General features: G+C 46.1%; 1 protein-coding gene across 2 annotated transcripts in view; it reads right to left on the bottom strand.

Moving 5' to 3' along the window:
- Nucleotides 1-19,111, bottom strand: part of PTPN21 (protein tyrosine phosphatase non-receptor type 21) — a 438,348-nt gene that overhangs the window by 61,293 nt on the left and 357,944 nt on the right. For both annotated transcript variants that reach the window (XM_085626579.1, XM_085626580.1), the window contains one exon: nucleotides 13,170-13,298. In XM_085626579.1, the coding sequence (XP_085482705.1) occupies nucleotides 13,170-13,298 (129 nt within the window). The remainder of the gene's footprint in view (nucleotides 1-13,169; nucleotides 13,299-19,111) is intronic.

Genomic DNA, 19,111 nt, shown 5'->3' with positions numbered 1-19,111 from the left:
GAAGTCAGAGGACACCAACCTGTCTGCACAATCAGGGCAAGCAGACACTGCCTCAGAGACAGAATCTTGAAGTAAAGTGAGCAAAATGCAGTGACCCTTACACGCAGAGGCACCAACTCAATGGCCCCTATGTTCAGCAGGGAAAGAACCTCGGCCACCAGAATTGAGGTATGTGCCAGACAGCACGTCCTGGCAGCCGGTATGAAGGTCTGGACAGGAATGATGGGACTCCTGTGGATCAACTGGATGACCCAGCAGCCCATCATGATCGACACTCAATTGGGGGAGTGGGAGATTTCCCACCACACCTCAAAGTAAGATGGTGGTGTATGTAGAGGGAGGAGTCGAAGATGTTCTGTAGCAGCAGATCTAGCCAAGATTTGAGAGGACAAAATATTTTGCCGCTGCTGGCAATAGTGACCTTTAGGTACACCTTTGGTGTGGAAAAACCAGTACGTTTGTCGAGGGTTCAGGACGGGATAAGAGGGTTGCCTCTGCCACAACTGAATTGCCGCAAAACACTCTACATTGCTGCATGAACTGCCTTACAGAATCCGGTCCAGTGAGCGGGCCTTAGCCCTGCTATTATTGCAGCTCTCCATGGAGGAGTTGGCCTTTTAACCAAAAAGTAACTCCCACTGAAGGGCATGTTCCTCAGAGAAGCCTCAAATCTCCCGAAAAGCCAGGAGGGCCAATTTTAGCATGTAGGCGTAAAGTGATGGCAGTGCCCATTGACTAAGCTACAGTAGCTGCAGAATCCATGCGGCACTTCAGGGTGAATTTTGAAGAATCAATGACCGTTGACTAGTTTTGCTATTTTCCAGAAGGCACGAACACAGCAGCCTAGTTGACAAGTGTCATTCTCTGTACACAGAGCAAGGCTGCCTAATGCAAACACCTTCTGGCCCATGGCATCCAGTAGTTCAGAGTTCATATCCGGTGGGGCTTTGGGGAGGGCACTAGGGTTCAGTTTATGGATCAATTCTGTTTATTGGCACCTTGGGGAACTTGAACATACACAGCTGTTTGCCTTCAACCCAGGTGGTGGGGTTCAGTTTAGAGAATTAAGCTTGAACCACTAGCGCTCTTGCAACAGATGCAAGGACAAGAATTTCAGGTTGCTTGCAAAGGTCTATAGTGTCTGGAAATGTGTCTGTGGACTGCAGGTACAAAAATGGCCTTTTCCAGAAAATCAGACAGATTCCAGTAAATCTCACTGAATGGGAGCAATAACTCAGCAGTCAAGCTACTAGGCTGCAAAATGTCCTGCAAAATATGATTTGGAACCTCAGGCGGTAGTCATTTCCAAAGTATCTGCCACTTTACGCACTACTGTGGTGAAGGAAACTTCCTCTGCCTGGGGCCAAGAAAGGTAACTGGTGTCCCCTTCTGGAGAGGTGTCCAGGCCACTGGCATGTGGCAAATCAAGATAAAGGCCAGCATCTGAGTAAAAAAGAGGAAGCTTATTGTCGGGCTCAGAATCATCATCTCCAACGCAGGCATGATCCACAGCAAGCAAATTTAGGCTTCAGAATCTGATCAGAATAATTTTAACATCCAGATAGATTTGGGAACCTATGCAGGAGCTGTTCCCCAACCTTTAATCTTTTCTTCTCCTACTGAGATAGTCTCAGCTGACTTCTAGGGAGACACCCCTAACAAATCTGAGCTTGACCGGCTGCAGGGGTGATATAGTACATGGCCCTCAGGTAGACAGGGGATGGTGCTGGAACTTAGGTGTTGAGGCCGGAAATCGTGAAGTCGCAGAGACAGGAGGGGACGGATTGGAAGCTACTGGAGCCATGAAGCACAAAGGATATGGTCCATCCTTAGGAAGAGGGCCAGATGGCACAGAAGCTATCCCAAAGTGGAAGGCCGTGGCCTGCAGGAAGTCTTCTGACAAATTCAGAAATTCCAGCTGAACCTTCTCCAGCTTTTGATTCGGGTTACAGGATGAGGAAAATCCTGGTATCAGGGAATGGCACTGTGACTCCGAACAGATCTAGGAATGGGACTGCTCAATCGTTGAAAACATTTCTCCCTATGGTGCTTTAATGTTTTGTGGAAGACCTCTTGAGAGAAAGCTTGCTCACAAAATGATTACTTTTACGAGGTTTGCAGACTGGCTGGTCTCTGTGGGCCTTGAAAAAAGAAAAAAGTGACAGGTGGATTGCTTGAATTAATCTTAGCCACTGGTCCATCTGTTGTTGCCCACCATGACACCTCAGACGCGAGCCAGTCAAATGCAAATCAGTCTTGGCTGTGCTCCAATAAGAACAGTGCAGTTCAAACTGCCAGCCTATGTCCCCTTTAGATTGGAATACAAGTAACCCCAGAATGGTTTTGGACTATTTGGGCCTCATCCGTAGGGTGCAGTTTGGTTCATATACAACACTGAACATGGGACACGCATCTGGGCATTCCCGTAGCACTTAGGGTATCACACTATGGAAACAAAAATGTGATGTGAGGATTGCTTGGATTGATCTCAGCCATTAGTAATTACTCTAGGGCTGTACTCCAGTCCGCTTTTATTTGCCTACCATGTCACCTCAGAGAAGGCCCAGGGCAAAATCAACTTGGTCATTCTCTGATGACTTTCCGGTGTTTTAGTCAGACAAAGACACCATATGCACATTTTGTGCGGATCAGATAGAAACATCTGCTTGTGGCACTTACGACAGGGCATGAACCCTGAAACCTTCAGAGGAGCCAACTGATTTAGGTGCTGCCAAAAGTGGAAGGATGTTCATTGGTGAAGCACTGAGAGAGAAAGAGAGTTCAAGATCACTTCAATGAGGTGCAGAAAAATAGGATCGAACATCAGTGTGCAGACAGCGACTACTATATGCAGGCAACATAATGTCAGATGGGTGGTGGCACAGCTGTAGTCAGAGGGTGCCACCTGGCGGCTAAGGGGAATTATTGCTGGAGACCAGTCTCGCCCCACCCCCCGGGGAACAATCCTAAAGTGAGGACTCTGTACGAGGATATATTTATCAGAAAATGATGAACAATGGAGCTAGGAAAGGACACATTACTTACTCTACTTAGATTATGATGCTGTCCAGATTAGATTATACATAAACGGTCTCGAATGGTATCTAGATTTGTAATAATACCTGGAACACTGATTCCCAGTCCACTCTTCAGTACTTCAGACACAGGGCTTAAGCAACAAATATCTTCCAAACTTAGATAGACCCCATAAGGAAAGCAGCTGTCAAACAGAATTTCTGTAGATGCAGTACAGGAAGGTGCAGGAATCTCCTTCACAAATAATACAGGAGCAGCAGCCAATACAGCACTTTGTTTATCAACACTTAAGTCCTTCTTAAGAGTCATGATCATAGACAGTTGAATATAGGAATCTGGGAGAAGGGTTAAAGTGCTTGCCAAAGTTTTCATCACAGCTTTAAGTTTCATTCCCAGCAGTTTATAAATCAAAAACTATTCAGCCATACTAGAAGGAAGCTGGAACTGTAGTTGCAGTTCATACTGCCCTATTACCAATGATATATAAAGATTTGAAGCTTTATACAAAGCACTAGCAAATTATTTAGCTCAAGTTGCATCACTCTTGGTTTAAAATGGGAGTAGTAATTCTCTTTGATATCTGTATCATGACATCATATCTCTGTAAGAGCCTTCCGGGGTTGCATCAGGGAAAGGTTTCAAACATAATTACTTTTCCCAGACTTCAGAAGTATTTAAAATCCGTTGATGGACACGTCAGGGCCACCTCTTCCATTCTCCTCCGCTCTTATTTAGCCATTCAAGCAAAGGATCATTGATCAGTATGATATTCTTGGGTTAATTTATGGCTATGCAACAGTTGCTATGAAGAATTTATGATAGTCTGTAGGATACACATGATGAAAACAAGATGCATTTCTGCATTTACAGAAGGATGCATCATCGGGGTTCTAAAATGGGGATTAATGTCACCCATTTGGAGGACCTAATTAAGTAAAACTAAAAAACAATATAGTCAAGGTGGGATGGCAAGCAGAGGCAAGACGCATATGGGGTTCTTTGGTCAGAGATCATTGGCAAACAGAATGATCCATAAAACTTTCATTTTCTAAAGCACAATTTAAAAATCGTGATTGGATCACTTTTATAAGGGTTTACAAGAGCACAGCCTTTGAGTAAGAAATTAATTTTCCAGGAAAGCAAGGGAGGAATGGTGAACTCCAGCCTTCAATGCTACTATTAGACATGTTTTTGTATCTCCTGCAATGTCAAGCGCAGGACTTTCCTAACTTTTCCAGGAGGAAGTGTACTGCTACCAGCAAGAGTATCTCCTGTATACGTTTTCCAGGGCTTATCTTCTTCTGTAAAGTTTGCTGTATGGTGGTGACAGTATAGGTGTTCAATTATAAATCTCGGTGGGGACAACGAGTTCGCCCCAGTGTAAGCTGGTCAATAAAGCTCAGGTGACCGTTATATACTAGGAGGAACTTTGTCCACATGGAGGAGATCATTTTTTAGTCTGCTAGGTTATACGAGTTTGGGGCCACTTAGTTGAATTGTCTTGATTACTGGGTTAGGAGACAGCTGACACGTAAATACTTTCCCCTGCATGGAAACCAGCTTCCAGATAAATCACTTCATATACTTGCCAAGGAAACGACTAATAACCACATTTCATTCATTATCCCCATTCAATAACTGGAGCCTATAACTCAAAGTAATATCTATCTTGTGGTAAGCTGCATTCAAGATCTAGCATACTCTCTGCAATATACCCATATATGGCTATTTCCAGCTAATTTGAGAATGGCACAATTCCCTACCAATCTAAAAATATATTGACATCTTATAAACATTAGGACATTTGTTGGAAGGTCCAGTAATAGAGTAAGAGATGGCAGAAGAAGGATACTTTATAACTTGTTATCATTTTTTTGCTACAATTACGGAGATTTTTTTAGATATTTGAGTGGAGAACGTGGTCCAAAATGTCTGTCTTATGGTCTTTGCGACTTATGTCTGTCAAAACCATAAAACTGTCACACGTTTTGTCGCAACATCAGTTACAAGCGTGGTATAATTGATATCCTAGCTGAAGCCACCAGTAGAAGCACAGTGTTGGATGCTCAAGGGAAATTTAGCACAAAAAAAGGATTATTTTGGCAAGGAGACTTGGAATGCATTTACAAAATAGATCTGTCACAATATTGAAAAGTCTGTCAAAGGCCCATATCAGGATGTGGTAAAACTCTCAACTGTCATACCGTGTTTTTTATTACTAAAACACTAAGTGCAAGTCCCTGAAATTTTGGTTAGAGGCCCGCGGCCAGCGCAATGAATATCAGGGGTGCCGAATACCACGGCTGTGTAGTCTTGATTCCACCTTATGCCTCTTTCATCAACCACCAGACACCCACTGCCTCTTTATCCCACTCTTGCAGGCTGTTTTTAATCCCTGCTCTACCCTTTGTCACAGTTTTTCCATCTTTCTCTTCCTCCTTTTGTTTTTGTTATTGCTTTTCTCTCCCTTGCGCTGTGTGAAATCTGAGGAGGAAAAATATGCATTGGCCCCAAAATTGTATGCAGGTGGGCCTCACCTGCAACCATTTGCTCAAATTAAGCACTGGTCATACCATTCTTTGTAAAGAGATATATACATGGTTTATCCTGCCCTCATTTCTGCTTGTTTCACTTTTCTTCTATACTTGTTTTTTAATCTCAGCTACTGGTCCTTCGTTGTTCAGTGCTCATTCTTCATTGCACTTTAATGAAAGCTCCTAGATGTACCAGTGAATATTTATATGGAAAATGCTACTTACCCAGTATGCATCTGTTCTTGGCATATAGAGCTGTAGAGTCATATGCTTTAGCATAGATCGCCATCTGGTGTTGGGTCCGGATGTTTGCACTTTGTTTTTGTTCAAAGAAGGTAGGGGACTCCTCCTTTCGGTGATAGTGCGCATGGGCATCAACTCCATCCTTAGATTGTTTTGCCATAAAGGGTGACGATGGAGTTAGTAAAGTAGTAAAAGAGATGTCCATGTAATTTGTATCTAAGTAAGAGATCACTGCAATAGGTAAAGGGACCCGGGGAGGCAGTGGGGGCATATGACTCTACATGCCAAGAACCGATGCATACTGGGTAAGTAGCATTTTCCGTTCGAGGCATATGAGCTGTAGATCATATGCTTTAGCATGGACTATACAGCAGTTATTTTAAAGAGGTGGCTAACCTGTAGCTGTTGCAGTGGTTTGAAATAGGGTTCGTAAAACTACCTGGCCCACACTAGCCTGTTGTTTTGCTAACACATCTACACAATAGTGCTTCGCAAATGTGTGGGGTGTAGACCATGTTGCAGCTTTGCAGAGGTCATCTATGGGTATGTTTCCTAAGAATGTCATAGAAGCCCCTAGTTTGTGTGTAGAATGCGCCCTAAGAGGAATTGGTAGTGTGCTTTTAGCTTTTAAGTAGCATATTTGAATGACTCAACTATCCACCTTGCAATGCCTGATTTTGAAATAGGATTGCCTTTATGTGGTGAAGTAAAAGCAACAAAGAGGTATTTAGTTTTACTAAAGGGCTTTGTTCTTTCTATGTAGTAAAGCGGTGCTCTCTTGACATCTAATGCGTGAAGGGCACGTTCTGCCACTGAATCTGGTTGAGGGAAGAATACAGGCAACTCGACAGATTGGTTGATATGAAAGGCAGAGATGACTTTAGGTAAGAATTTGGGGTTAGTCCTAAGGACTACTATGCTTTGGTGTATTTGCAAAAACGGTTCCTCTATGGTTAGTGCCTGAAGCTCACCCACTCTCCTCAGAGAAGTGATGGCTATAAGGAAGGCTACTTTTGTGCAACGGCTCGAATGGTGGACCCATGAGTCTTGCAATGACTATGTTAAGGTTCCACACTGGAGAAGGTGGAAGTCTGGGAGGAATGAATCTTGAGTCGTTCCATAAAAGCTTTCATAGCGGGCACTCTAAAAAGAGATAAGTGCTGCCTATTTTGCAGATATGTTGCTATTGCAGCGAGATGTAAGCATATGGATGTGTACGTTAAGTTAGAACGTTGCATGTACAATAAATAAATTACGTTTTGTATTGAAGCATCCAGTGGAGATCTGATTGTTGTTACAATACACAACAAGTCTCTTCCACTTTGCTGCGTAGCATGCTCTTGTGGTAGGGCGCCCACCTTCTTTGATAACATCTATAAAGTCTGGCGGTAGATTAAGGTAGCCAAACTCGAGGACTTCAGGTGCCAAATCGCAAGGTTTTCAGGAAAGAGAGAAATGGTTCTGTTGGGGGGTCAATTACTTGTAGTACATAGCCAAAGCTTATGGGTATCAAAATCAATGATTTTTCAAAGAACAAAGTATAACACACAACAGAGAAATTGAGTCATTCAAAAAAAAAAAAATGTAAATGATGAATCACAATTAGTCGTAGGCTGTCGCAATTTACACTTTCAATTGTAAACGTGAAATAGGTGACTGTGGTGAACAGTGACATGTGAGAAGTGGTGATAGAATACTGTATACAACATCAATTGTAAACAATGTGACGAGAAGGGGAAAAAAACTTTCATAAAAAGTCCTTATTGCTTTACACATATGCTTAATAATCTAATGATGAATGGGACTGTATTCTTGAGCTTTGTGTGGACATAGGTAGTACGCAAGGTTGAGCTGATTGGGATCTGGATGTCTTATCTCTCCATGGTTCTGAGTAAGGAACTTGGGGGAGAGGTGTAGTTTTTGGTGGGGAACTACTGATAGTTCCAGTAGAGTTGTGAACCAGTGTTGTCGGGCCCATGTGGGAGCAACTAGGATAAGCGTCAGGGAGTGTTGTTTGAGTTTACAAACCACTAATGTAATGAGTGGGAGAGGAGGAAAAACGTAAGCAAATATTCCTGATCAATTCATCCTTAGTGCATGGTCTTTGGACAATGGGTGTGGATGTCTGGACACGAAGTTTGGGCGTTTTGCGTTTATTTGGGTGGCGAACAGATCTAGCTCTGGGAAGCCCCACATTTGGAAGAACAGGAGGAGAACTTCAGGGTGAAGTTCCCATTCGTGCATCTGCTGTTGTTGACGACTGAGCAGATCCGCAACTTGGTTGTGTACTCCTGGAAGATGTTCTGCAAGGAGATATATCTTTTGAGGTGTGTCCCATCTCCAGATGCTTTGTGCTAACTGTGACAGCTGTCAAGAGTGCGTCCCCCCTGTTTTGTATGTAGTACATGGCTTTCATGTCTGTGCGAACCAGGACAGCTTTGCCCACTTAATGAAGTTGAAAAGCTTTTAATGCTAGAAAAATTGCTAGCAGTTCTAGGTGGTTTATGTGTAGTTGTTTTTGTCGCAGAGTCTACATGCCCTGGATGGTATGTTTTCCCATATGTGCTCCCCAACCAGTGTGGGATGCGTCAGCTGTTATAACCATCTGTGGAATGGGATCGAGAAATGGCCGCCCCTTGGAAAGGTTTTTTATGTTCCATCACTGCAGAGAGCGATGAGTACGGCCATCTATCAACACCAGATCTGATAACTGACCTTGAGCCTGGTTCCACTGATGTGCTAAGCATTTCTGTAGGGGACGCATTTGAAGTGTTGCATATGGGACGATTAAAATGCAAGAAGCCATCATTCCGATTAGTTGCATGAATACTCTGGCTGGCAGTGAGTGTTGAGGCTGAAACTGGGAAATTAGAACTTGCATGTTGCGAATCCTGACTGGGTTGGGGTACGCTAAGGCTTTGCGAGTGTCTATTGTGGCTCCTAGATACACTTGAGTGTTGGATGGTTGGAGGGGAGACTTGGTGAGGTTTACGGTGAAACCCACGTAGTGAAGCAGTTGGACTGTCTTTAGAGTGTGATGTATGCAGCTTTGATATGATCTGGCTTTTATCAGCCAGTCGTCTAGGTAAGGAAAAAAATTAACATGCTGTCTTCTTAGATGAGCTGTGACTACTGCGAGGCACTTGGCGAAAACCCTGAGAGCTGTAGTTACTCCGAATGGGAGGACTTTGAATTGGTAATGTTGTCCGTCCACCACAAACCAGAGATATTTTCTGTGAGCAGGGTGAATGGGAATATGGAAGTAGGCGTTCTTTAAATCTAGAGTGGATAGAAAGTCGACTTGCTGAAGTATTGGGAGCATCTGTTGGAGTGTGACCATGTGGAAGTGGTTGTAGAGGTTTAATTGTCTGAGGTCTAATATAGGCCTGAGAGAGCCGAGGAGGGGTGTAGGAAGAAACCAGGTGAGAAAAAGAAATAAATAGAAATACAACACCGTCCTTTCTGGGAATTAAAAAATACAGAGCGTATACCCCGATTGTAAGAGGAGGAGGCATGGTCAGTGGATGTAGTTTTTGAGCCACCCTTGTAGAAAGAGCGGCGAAAGGAACCTCTACTGGCTGGTAACTGTAAAGCCCCCATGGACTTTGCCACCTCAGTGTCCTCCTTCATCTTTTCCAGCATGGTAACAACAGCTGGGGCCGAAAAGATGCTCTTTATCAAATGGCTGTTTAAGAATGGAGGTTTGCACCTCTGGCTTAAATCCAGAGAACCTGAGCCAAGCGTGCCTGCGCAATAATACACTTGTGTTGATTGCACGAGATGCTGTGTCGTCTGCGTCCAGTGCACATTTAATGGAGGTGTTAGTAATAAGCTTACCTTCCTGTATAAGGTCGTTAGCTTTAGATTTGTATTGGTCAGGCAAGTGTTGTATTCGTTTTTCTATCTCATCGTAGTGAGCCCTGTCATATCGGGCTAGCAGCGCCTGGGCATTAGCAATGCGCCAGTTGTTTGCTGCCTGCGCAGCTATTCTTTTGCCCGAGGCATCGATAAGCTTGGACTCCTTGTCAGAAGGAGGGGTGTCTCCTGTGGGTTGGGAGTTAGCTTTCTTGCGTTGGAGACTACAAGAGAGTCTTGGGGTAGCTGTCCTTTAGTATAAATAGGATCGGTAGGAGCTGCTTTGTATTTTTTATCTACTCTAGGAGTGATAATCCTAGCCCTTACTGGATCATTAAAGACCTTGTCTGTATGTTTTAACATACCTTTCAGCATTGGTAAGGTATGAATTGTTCTTTGGGAGGAAGAAAGTGTCTCAAAAAGAAAATCCTCTTCTAAAGGTTCTTTGAGAAGTTCTACCCCACGGTAATGAGCGAACCTGTTTAGGAGCTCAAGATAACTGATGTTGTCATCAGATGGGGAAGGGCTAGAGGGATACAAATCATGGTCATTGTCAGTATTTGGGTCAGTGGGTTAATCATCCCAAGCGTCAGTGTCCTCATCCTGAGCCCCATCCCCGTCATCCTGTGGGTTAGGTGTAATAGGCCTAAGTGGTGAATTGTTAAGTGTAATGAGCAAGTTAGGGTTAAGAAGAGGAGAAGGAGGTGGAATGTAAGGAGGAGAAGGGTTAGTGCCCATATTATTCTTTTTAGGAGGGGCATGGTCGTCCTCTGGCAAGTCTGCTTTCCGTTTCTTTGGAATGGTTGCTTGAATATATCATGTTTTAGGATTTAAAACCAATGTTTTCTGTTTTGGATCAAGAATTGGCTCATTAGATGGAAGCTCTTTGGGGAAAGTCTTTATCTTTCTGTGGAGATTCCGGTCCCGAAGGTTTCGGCTCCGAGCCTTTGGGCGTTGTTAATTTGGGCTCAGTGTGTTTGTGCTTGTCTGCGTCCTTGGTTTTCGAGGATTTCGGCTCAGAGTGTTTGTTTCTGAAAGATTTCGGCTCTGAATCTTTGGTCTTGGAGGATTTGGGCTACAAGTCTTTGACTTTGGATGGTCTCGGCTCAGAGTCTTTGGGCTTGGAGGGTTTCGGCTCCGAGCCTTTTGGCGTTGCAGGTGGAACCTTCGGTCCTGAAGGTATCTTGCTCTTATGTTTCGAAGCCGAAGGTGTCGGTTCGGCATCGGAGCGAGGCTGGCTCGAGCCCGAAGGCTTTTTTCTTGTTTCGGAGCTGAGCCGGGGGGCGGGGCATTGGAAACGTGTTGTCGGTGCCGACCTGAACCCGAGGGCAAAGGAGTGACCAGAGACTTTGTCTTTTGTGGAAGGGGCCCAGGGGGAGTTGTACTCACGGTATGCTGTCCCACAGTGAGGTCTTCCTCTTCCTCCATGTTGGAGTCGGCTTCGGACACGGACACCTGCTCTTCTTCCTCTGGCTCCGAAGCTGGAGGGTGGATGCCGAAATCTTCTCCAAAGATGTCCGGAATGGAGTTGCTCTGGTGCTGCATTTCGTGGCGCCGAGCCAGACGATAGGATAGACACGCGTCCCAGCTTTTTTCATCATGTTCCGGGGACAAGCAGAGGTTGCAAACTTCATGCAGGCCAGTGCGTGGAAATTTAACATGACACCCGGAACATAGTTTAAATGGAGTCCGTTCCATCGACTGCTAACGCGGTCGGCATGGGTAGGCCCTACGGCCTGCCTCGAGATTTCCAACTGAAAGTTTTCCGAAGTAAGACGATGCGCGTCGAATGATGGGTCGCGATCGATAACAATACCGTTGGGGTTAGCGGATTGTGCGTCGAAATGGTCCGAAAAAGGTGCCGGAGCGCAGCAATACACATCCTAACCCGATGGCGGAAAAACACAATCTAAGGATGAAGTTGATGCGCATGCGCACTATCACCGAAAGGAGGAGTCACCTACCTCGTGACTACAAGACTTCTTCGAACAAAAACAAAGTGCAAACATCCGGACCCAACACCAGATGGCGATCTATGCTAAAGCATATGATCTACAGCTCAAATGCCTCGAACATTAATTTATGAGAAATCAAATTAATTCCATGGATTTTTCAGCATGTTAAGTGTCGTTAAGTAAAAACTTTCACAAGTGGCACACTGTAAAGGCAGATGAGCTTGTGCAGCTTATACTAAGTGACTTTCTCCGCTTCAATGCACCAGTGTAGATTCTTGCTCCAGTGTTGGTATTACCAGTCTGCCTCAGAAGTGTCTCATTTCGCCTTCAACAAAGCTTAGTGAACACATGTTATATCGTGTCTGAAAATCACAAAATTAAAAAACAATCCCCATTGCTGTCACCAGTCTTTATTCCTCTTTTCATTTGGAGGAGCCATACATTAGAGTGAGACTTCATCTCTGATGCACTCTTTCCCACCACATCACAAGACAAGCCCACTCAATCTGTGACAAAATGGAAAGGTTGGTGTGAGAGCAATAAAGAAAGGGATAGGGAGGTGTCTACTGGCCTCTCCCCCGTGAGTAAAACCATCAGCAGAAATCTGGTACATCCCAATCCCCCCCCCCCCCCCCCCCCCCGAATACAGACTTCCTGAGTTGGTCACAACACATTTATTCTAATACAGACTTCCTCAGTTGGTCACAACACATTTATCCATCCTTTAGAGTCATCCTGAACTGCAGCCACTATAGGGCTCTAATATAAAGGCTGCCGATTAAGGTGACAGGGCACTTCGCAAGAGCAATGAACGTTTCAATATGAGCAGCTCATTTAACACCACTTACACAGAAGGATCATCACAAACACATTCCTCATCTTTCAAGACATGATATACCGCAAAATATACACTTACCTGATAAAGAAAAGGGAAAACAGATCCTACAATAAAGCACAAGGGGTCAATACAGCTTGGAGAGCAAAAGGCCCAATGTCCGCAGTAAAGGTTCTCCATTTGTAATCATAGAGTCAAATTTGATGTTGTAGATTTAGTCTTGGATTGCTTATAATTTGCTGTTCAGCACAAGCACATATTAAAATCTATTTTTGAAAAGTATGAGATTGGATCACATTATGATGCACTGCTGGTAAGAACACAAAGGCATTTTATGGACGTTATAATTGCAATTATATAGTTTTTAAAAGTAATTCAGAAAATTGAATAAAAGCTTGTTAGTTTATCATGTTAAGAGTCATTAAGCAAATTATATTTGTTTTATTTTAATGGATCGTGGCTGTTAATTATTTAATGTACGACGAAGTTTTAGAAGACTTTTTTTGTTAGAAACCAAATACCTTTGAATTTGTAAAATCTAAAATGTTATTACTTCTATGCTCTGAGAAACATTCAACTTGTGTACCGTTCAACGAAAATAACACAAACATTAAACACTCCATATATTCTTTAATTCCAATGGAAAAAGCTTTATTTACATCACAGTAACTCACACAAGATAAACAGTATACTCCATGAAAGGGTACTCACCTCTTCTGCAGTTACCATGGCAATGATGGCAACGCCTTGCTCCCACACCATCTGCCAGAAATCTTGACAAGTATTCTGCAGTGGGCCTTGTGTGGCAATATAGTCCCATTCTTCTCCACCAACCGTGACCTGGAAAAAGTACAAGAAAAATGTATAACAACAGTGAAAGATTGCTAGGCACTAAGTGAATGCATGATAAAGTGGAGCTTTTCTCTGAGAGGATATCATGCTTTACTATAAATGGAGAACAACTGTATATTCGGTCTCTGTTCATTTGCAGGAATATTACATGTTGAATGTGGTTCAGTCTGGATTAATTTTTTTAATAAAAATTTTTTTTTTGATTTTCATCTGTAACAGAACATAAAAGTACAACTAAAGCATCAGCAAATATCCTGTAATTACTTTTCTACTATTTAAGAAATAAAGAAGATGTGGTCAGATATTACCAGCCAATTCAACATTTAGTCCATCATCTTTTTTTTATTTATTTTTTTTAAAAACATTTTATTATACTTAATAAAGTAATACAAAACAAGAAGAAGAGCTTGGTACATTCGGTAGTGCATTTGTCATATTAGTCCTCTGCAGGTCTAGTACACAGGTAAAGCAATGCCACAAAGTATCATAATTTACATATTAGAATGTAGCAAGAGAAAACTTCTGGAGCGTCGATCCCGGCCACTATTATGCCCCCTCACTGGACCTATCGGGTTAATCGCTCAGATCAGGATCCGAGTCTGATGCTGGAGGGGCGCAGATGTTGCCCCAAAATGCATTCCACCTACCCCACACCCGTTTCCATTTTTTGGGGCACCCTCTGTGTATAAAAACTGCTTTTTCGGCCACCATTGAACTATCCATGTCATGACACCATTGTCTCCGCTGGGGGGATGCCGGTACGCCCCAGTGCTATGCAATATTGCGTTTTGCCAACATGATCCCCAGAGTCGCCCAGTCTTGTGCTGCGTGGTTTAGGTCAGTTGATTCCCATATATTGAGGAGGTATCGCTTTGGCTCGGGTGGGACCGGTAAACCACACACCTGCGTAATTGTGTCCATCACCTCCTCCCAGTAGAGTGTTATGTGTGGGCACTCCCAGAATGTATGGTAGAATATGCCCCTCGCCCCACAGCCCTGCAGACAGAGAGGTGTCACAGCTCGGCCGATCCTGTGGAGCATGTCCCTAGTGTAGTATGCCCTGTGTAAGACCTTCAGTTGCACCAACCGTAGCCGGGACGGGATCGCCACCTCCCTCGGGGACGCTAGTGCTTCCTGCCAGTCCTGTTCATCTATATCTCCAAGGTCTGCCCGCCATTTGTCCCGCAGGGCTAGTGTGGGGTGTTTTTGATTATTAATAAGTTTACGATAGGTGAGGGAGATGGCCCTCTTAGTGAGTTGGTCTGTAAGAAGACGGTCCTCAAGGGGGGATGATTCGGGAAGAACCGTGCCTCTAGGTATTGCCCTTGTAAGTGCATGCTTAATTTGTGTGTAAGGGAATAATTCTGTGTCTGCCATTTGATATGTCGTCTGTAGTTGAGCAAAATCCACCACCTCCCCTTTTTTCCACAGGTCCCCAACTCTGGAGATGCCAATAAAGTCCCATTGCGCAAATCCCTTGCTGTTGCGGAGTGTACCAAGTTTTGGTGTATCCTACAATGGTGTAAGTTGTGTCATGACTCCCTCCCATCCGAGCGTTTGTTGCGCTATGAACCATATGCGTATCGTGTGTGCGGTGGGACCCACCCATGCGTCTTTGTTGTTCTTGTGATAAAGCGCCCCGAGAGGTCACCCAGACCCACGAGCATGCCGGTCGAGCCGGAGAGCTCGCTCGTCCCGAGGGGCATGAAGCCATTGGTTAACTATGATAAGTTGTGAGGCCCAGTAGTACTGTCGTATACTAGGCAAGGCTATTCCTCCATCGTACCAGCTCCTGATAAGTTTGGACTGAGCTATGCGGGGGGTTTTCCACCCCAAAGGAGCAGTCCCACCTCTGCCTCGACTGCCTTAAAGTAGGAATCAGGGACCGGGGTGGATGTATTTTGCAAGGCGTATAGAAATCTCGGGAGAGCCATGATTTTGAATAGGGCTGCACAGCCCAGAAGGGTAAGGGGTAGTGTATGCCAGTGCTTTACATCGTCTTTAAATCTCCGGAGGGGGGGCCTGAGATTTCGCTCATAGAAGTGGGTGGGGTCTGGAGTAATGTGGATACCCAGGTATTTAAAGCCTTCCCTCCCCAGCTGTATCGACACTCCCCGTGGTAGACGTGGAGGGGAACCGTGAAGAATAAACAAAACAGATTTAGCCCAGTTAATCGCGTAACCCGAGCACCTGCCATAGGCAGCACATATGTCTAGTAGACAGTTGATGGAGCGGCTGGGGGAGGACATATATAGTAGTATATCATCCGCGTAAAGCGATATGCGGTCCTCCCACCCCTCCGCCCATCAAAGCCCTCGTATCACTGGGTCGTTCCGTATCCAGGCCGCCAGGGGCTCGAGTACAAGGGCGAATAGGAGCGGGGACAGGGGACATCCCTGTGGTCCCGCACCCCAGAGGGAAGTCCTTTGAGATGCGCCCATTGACCACAACATGCGCCAGGAGTTGTGTGTATAACAGTTGGATCCAAGCACGAAAATTGGGCCCAAAGCCAAAGCGCTGGAGTACCGCGAACATAAAGGGCCATTCCACCCGATCAAAAGCCATGCTGGCATCTGGCGAGAGAAGAACCGCATCCTCTCGGATAGTAGACATTCGAGCTAACACCCCGTGGAGCCTACGTAAGTTCATTGCCATGTTGCGGCCGGGCATAAACCCGGACTGATCCGGGTGAATAAGTGACGCGAGGTGTGGCTGAAGCCTAGTGGCCAGCACTTTCGCTAAGATTTTTGTCTTTACATTTAGGAGTGAGATGGGACGGTACGAGGCACACTCCTGAGGGGGCTTGCCGGATTTTGGGATTGTCACTAGGGTTGCTAGCCTTTGGTCTGTGGGCAGTATTCCCCTATCTAGGCTATCTTCGTACATTTTCAATAAGTGGGGTCCCAGTCTTTCTGCGTCTATTTTATACATTTCTACGGGAATGCCGTTGGGACCGGGGGCTTTGCCTGATTGAAGATCCCTAATTGCTGCGGTGATTTCATCCACCGTAAATGGCTCTTCTAATGGTTCGGTGTCTCTGGGTGTCAGAGTGGGCATCCGAATGTCTCTGAGAAATTCTAAATTCTCCGCCACTGTGCCGTTAGCGGAAGGTGTGTAGACTGCCTCGTAGTCGCTTGCGAAGGCGGTCACTATATCTTGCCGGTCCGTTACTTCCTCCCCAGAGGGCAAGTGCAGCTGGGCCACCCACCGACTGGCACGCTCTTTCTTGTCCAGCCAGGCCAGCAGCTTACTAGCCTTGTCCCCCGTCTCGTAGATTGTGTGTTGTGTTTTCCGGACTCTCTCCTTAGCTTCCTCCCATGTGTAGTCCCTAAATGCTTGTTTGGCCAGATCTAGCCTATGTGTAGTCTCAATAGTCTGAGTTTTGGTATGTTCTTCTTCAGCCAAGCCAACCGCTCTCTCCAGTTCCAGCACTTGGTGGGCCCTGTCATGTTTGTGCGATGTTATTATAGACATTGCTTGCCCTCGTAGGACCGTCTTATACGCCTCCCATAGAATACTAGGGGAGTCAACGGAGTGTGTTTTTTCATGGAAATATTGTTCTGTGGTTTTCCGCAGCTGTTTCTTAATGGTGGGGACTTTCAGGTACCCTGAATGAATCGGATAAATGCGTTTACGTCCCACGTGCTGTGATGCATATGTCACTAACAGAGGGGATGATCGGATATCCCTCTGGGAAGATGCGTGATCTCTGAAACAGCCGCTAGGGTTGTCGGGGATGAGAGGACGTAGTCTATTCTGGACAGACTGTTATGGACACTTGAATGGTACGTGTATTGACGCACCTCCGGATGCCGTGTACGCCAGACATCTATAAGGCCCATCGCTTCCACAAAGTCTCGCAAATGGGAAGGGGGCTTCCCTTATTCTCGCGCTGGTGACCTATCCTGAGAGGCATCAAGGACTGCATTGAAGTCCCCCCCCCTATAATAAGTTCCCCGGGAGGCAGGGTGAGCAGGAACTCACCCAGAGCGGAGAAGGCCGCGGCATGAAGTGCAGGTGGTATGCATACTGCGACTAAGTTGTAGGTTCGTCCCTCCCATTGACAGGACAGCGCCGCAAAGCTTCCCTGATCATCCTGGGTGTCTAGTATTATCAGTGGGCAGCTTTTACGTATTAATATTCCCACTCCCCTGGATCACGTGGTGAACACAGAGTGTACGACCATTTTAAAACCCCAGCAGTCGAGCGCTTTGGTGGAGGCCCCTACTAAGTGGGTCTCCTGCAGGAGGACAACAGATGGGGTGTCTCTCTTAAGGTGGTGCAGCACTAGCATTCGCTTGATTTTATCACCTAGGCCGTTGACATTCCAGGAGATGAGAGTGAGGGGGGGGCAGGGTGTACGATTGTCTTCCCGACTTAAATCGTGTATGAACCCTAGGGCCTCCTCCTTGACGGCTGTACGATTTGGATGTACGATTTGGATGCGGTCCTTCCTACTGCCCAGAGGTACCCAAGGGGAGTCAGTCGTCTTGTGTTGACACCCGTGCAGTATGTGGGCACCTCCTCAACCGGGAGCACCACCAGGGCGCCAAGTGTTCATGCGCCGCAATTCGTGCCCCCTCAGTGCATTCAGGCAGGGCGGGGTTCTTTAGTGTTGAAAAGGGCACACTGCTCTGCACCACTAGACCCCCGGGTCCTCAGCTGGGTCTTCCAATGTTCCACTTTCTTCCCCCAGCCTTTACGAGCAGCCGTCACACTCGGGGATAGGAAGAGGGCCAGGCCCTCTAGGGCTGCTGTCGTTCCTCACCCCCCTGCCTCCTTACTTGATATCTGCTCCGGGGGGGCAGGGGGACCCCGCGCCAGAATCCCCTGCCGGTCCGTGGATCGGGCCGCCAAGACCCCACAGGCCCTGCTGTGCAGGGGGCCGCCGATGTCTTCCCGGCAGCGAGTGCTGTGCGTGACCGGGACGGACCCGATGTCCCAGGCCATCTCACCGCCGGTGTGCTTCACCACGTATAGGGTCACAAGTGCCCTGCAGCGCACCGCTTCCCGGGGGCAGCATCCTCAGCGCTGTGGCTCCCCCGCGCCTCTCCATCACGGCCCAGTCGCGGGTCTCCTGGTCACGCGAGACCTTGGCTCCGTCGACCGCCGCAGGCCCCACGTCGTTGCCGGCCCTTATGGTGACGATGCGACCTCAGCTCCGCCGCAGACTCGACCTGGGGACTGCCGCTGCAGTCCGATGCCCATATCAGTCCTGGGGGGGAATTATTGGTACAGGATAAATGCCCGGATTAGGGGGCGATGCGGTGGCGCTAGCCGGAGCTCAGCTAGGTTGCGGCCATTACTTTCGGCTGCAAGCCTAGTCCATTATCTGAGTGACTGTAACTATTTACAGCCCAGCCCCACGGAGTGACACTACCATAATCAACATATTTAATTACATTTCCTGGGGCATTTCACATGGTGGGAGCAACACTCCATACCCCGCAACTAAGTTTTTATTTTAATTCCAATATGCCACCCACTTTTCCAAGGTTTGAGTATGTGTTAATTAACTACCTCCTGAGATGCACTGCTGGACAAGTTAGTTACCTTTGGTAATTCTCTATCTAACCACAAATTCCTTGCCTTTCAAATTGCCCCAGACGCTAGACTAGATCCGGAACGTTTTCCAACAATTGCTCCTGGAGCCGGAAGGCAATACAATTTGACTCTCCTGCGGCTTTTTCCCACCTCGGAAAGTGACAGCTTGGATATGGATAGAGGCACTATCCCTGTGCACCGCCGTTAGTCTAAAGTGACCTCTACTGTGCCCTAAGATGTGGAGCATCAGTGACAGA

The sequence above is a fragment of the Triturus cristatus genome, chromosome 9, assembly GCF_964204655.1.
Source record: "Triturus cristatus chromosome 9, aTriCri1.1, whole genome shotgun sequence".
NCBI classification, from domain to species: domain Eukaryota; kingdom Metazoa; phylum Chordata; class Amphibia; order Caudata; family Salamandridae; genus Triturus; species Triturus cristatus.
The sequence above is the reverse complement of the archived record's forward strand: the minus strand, read 5'-3'. Positions and strand labels throughout refer to the sequence as shown.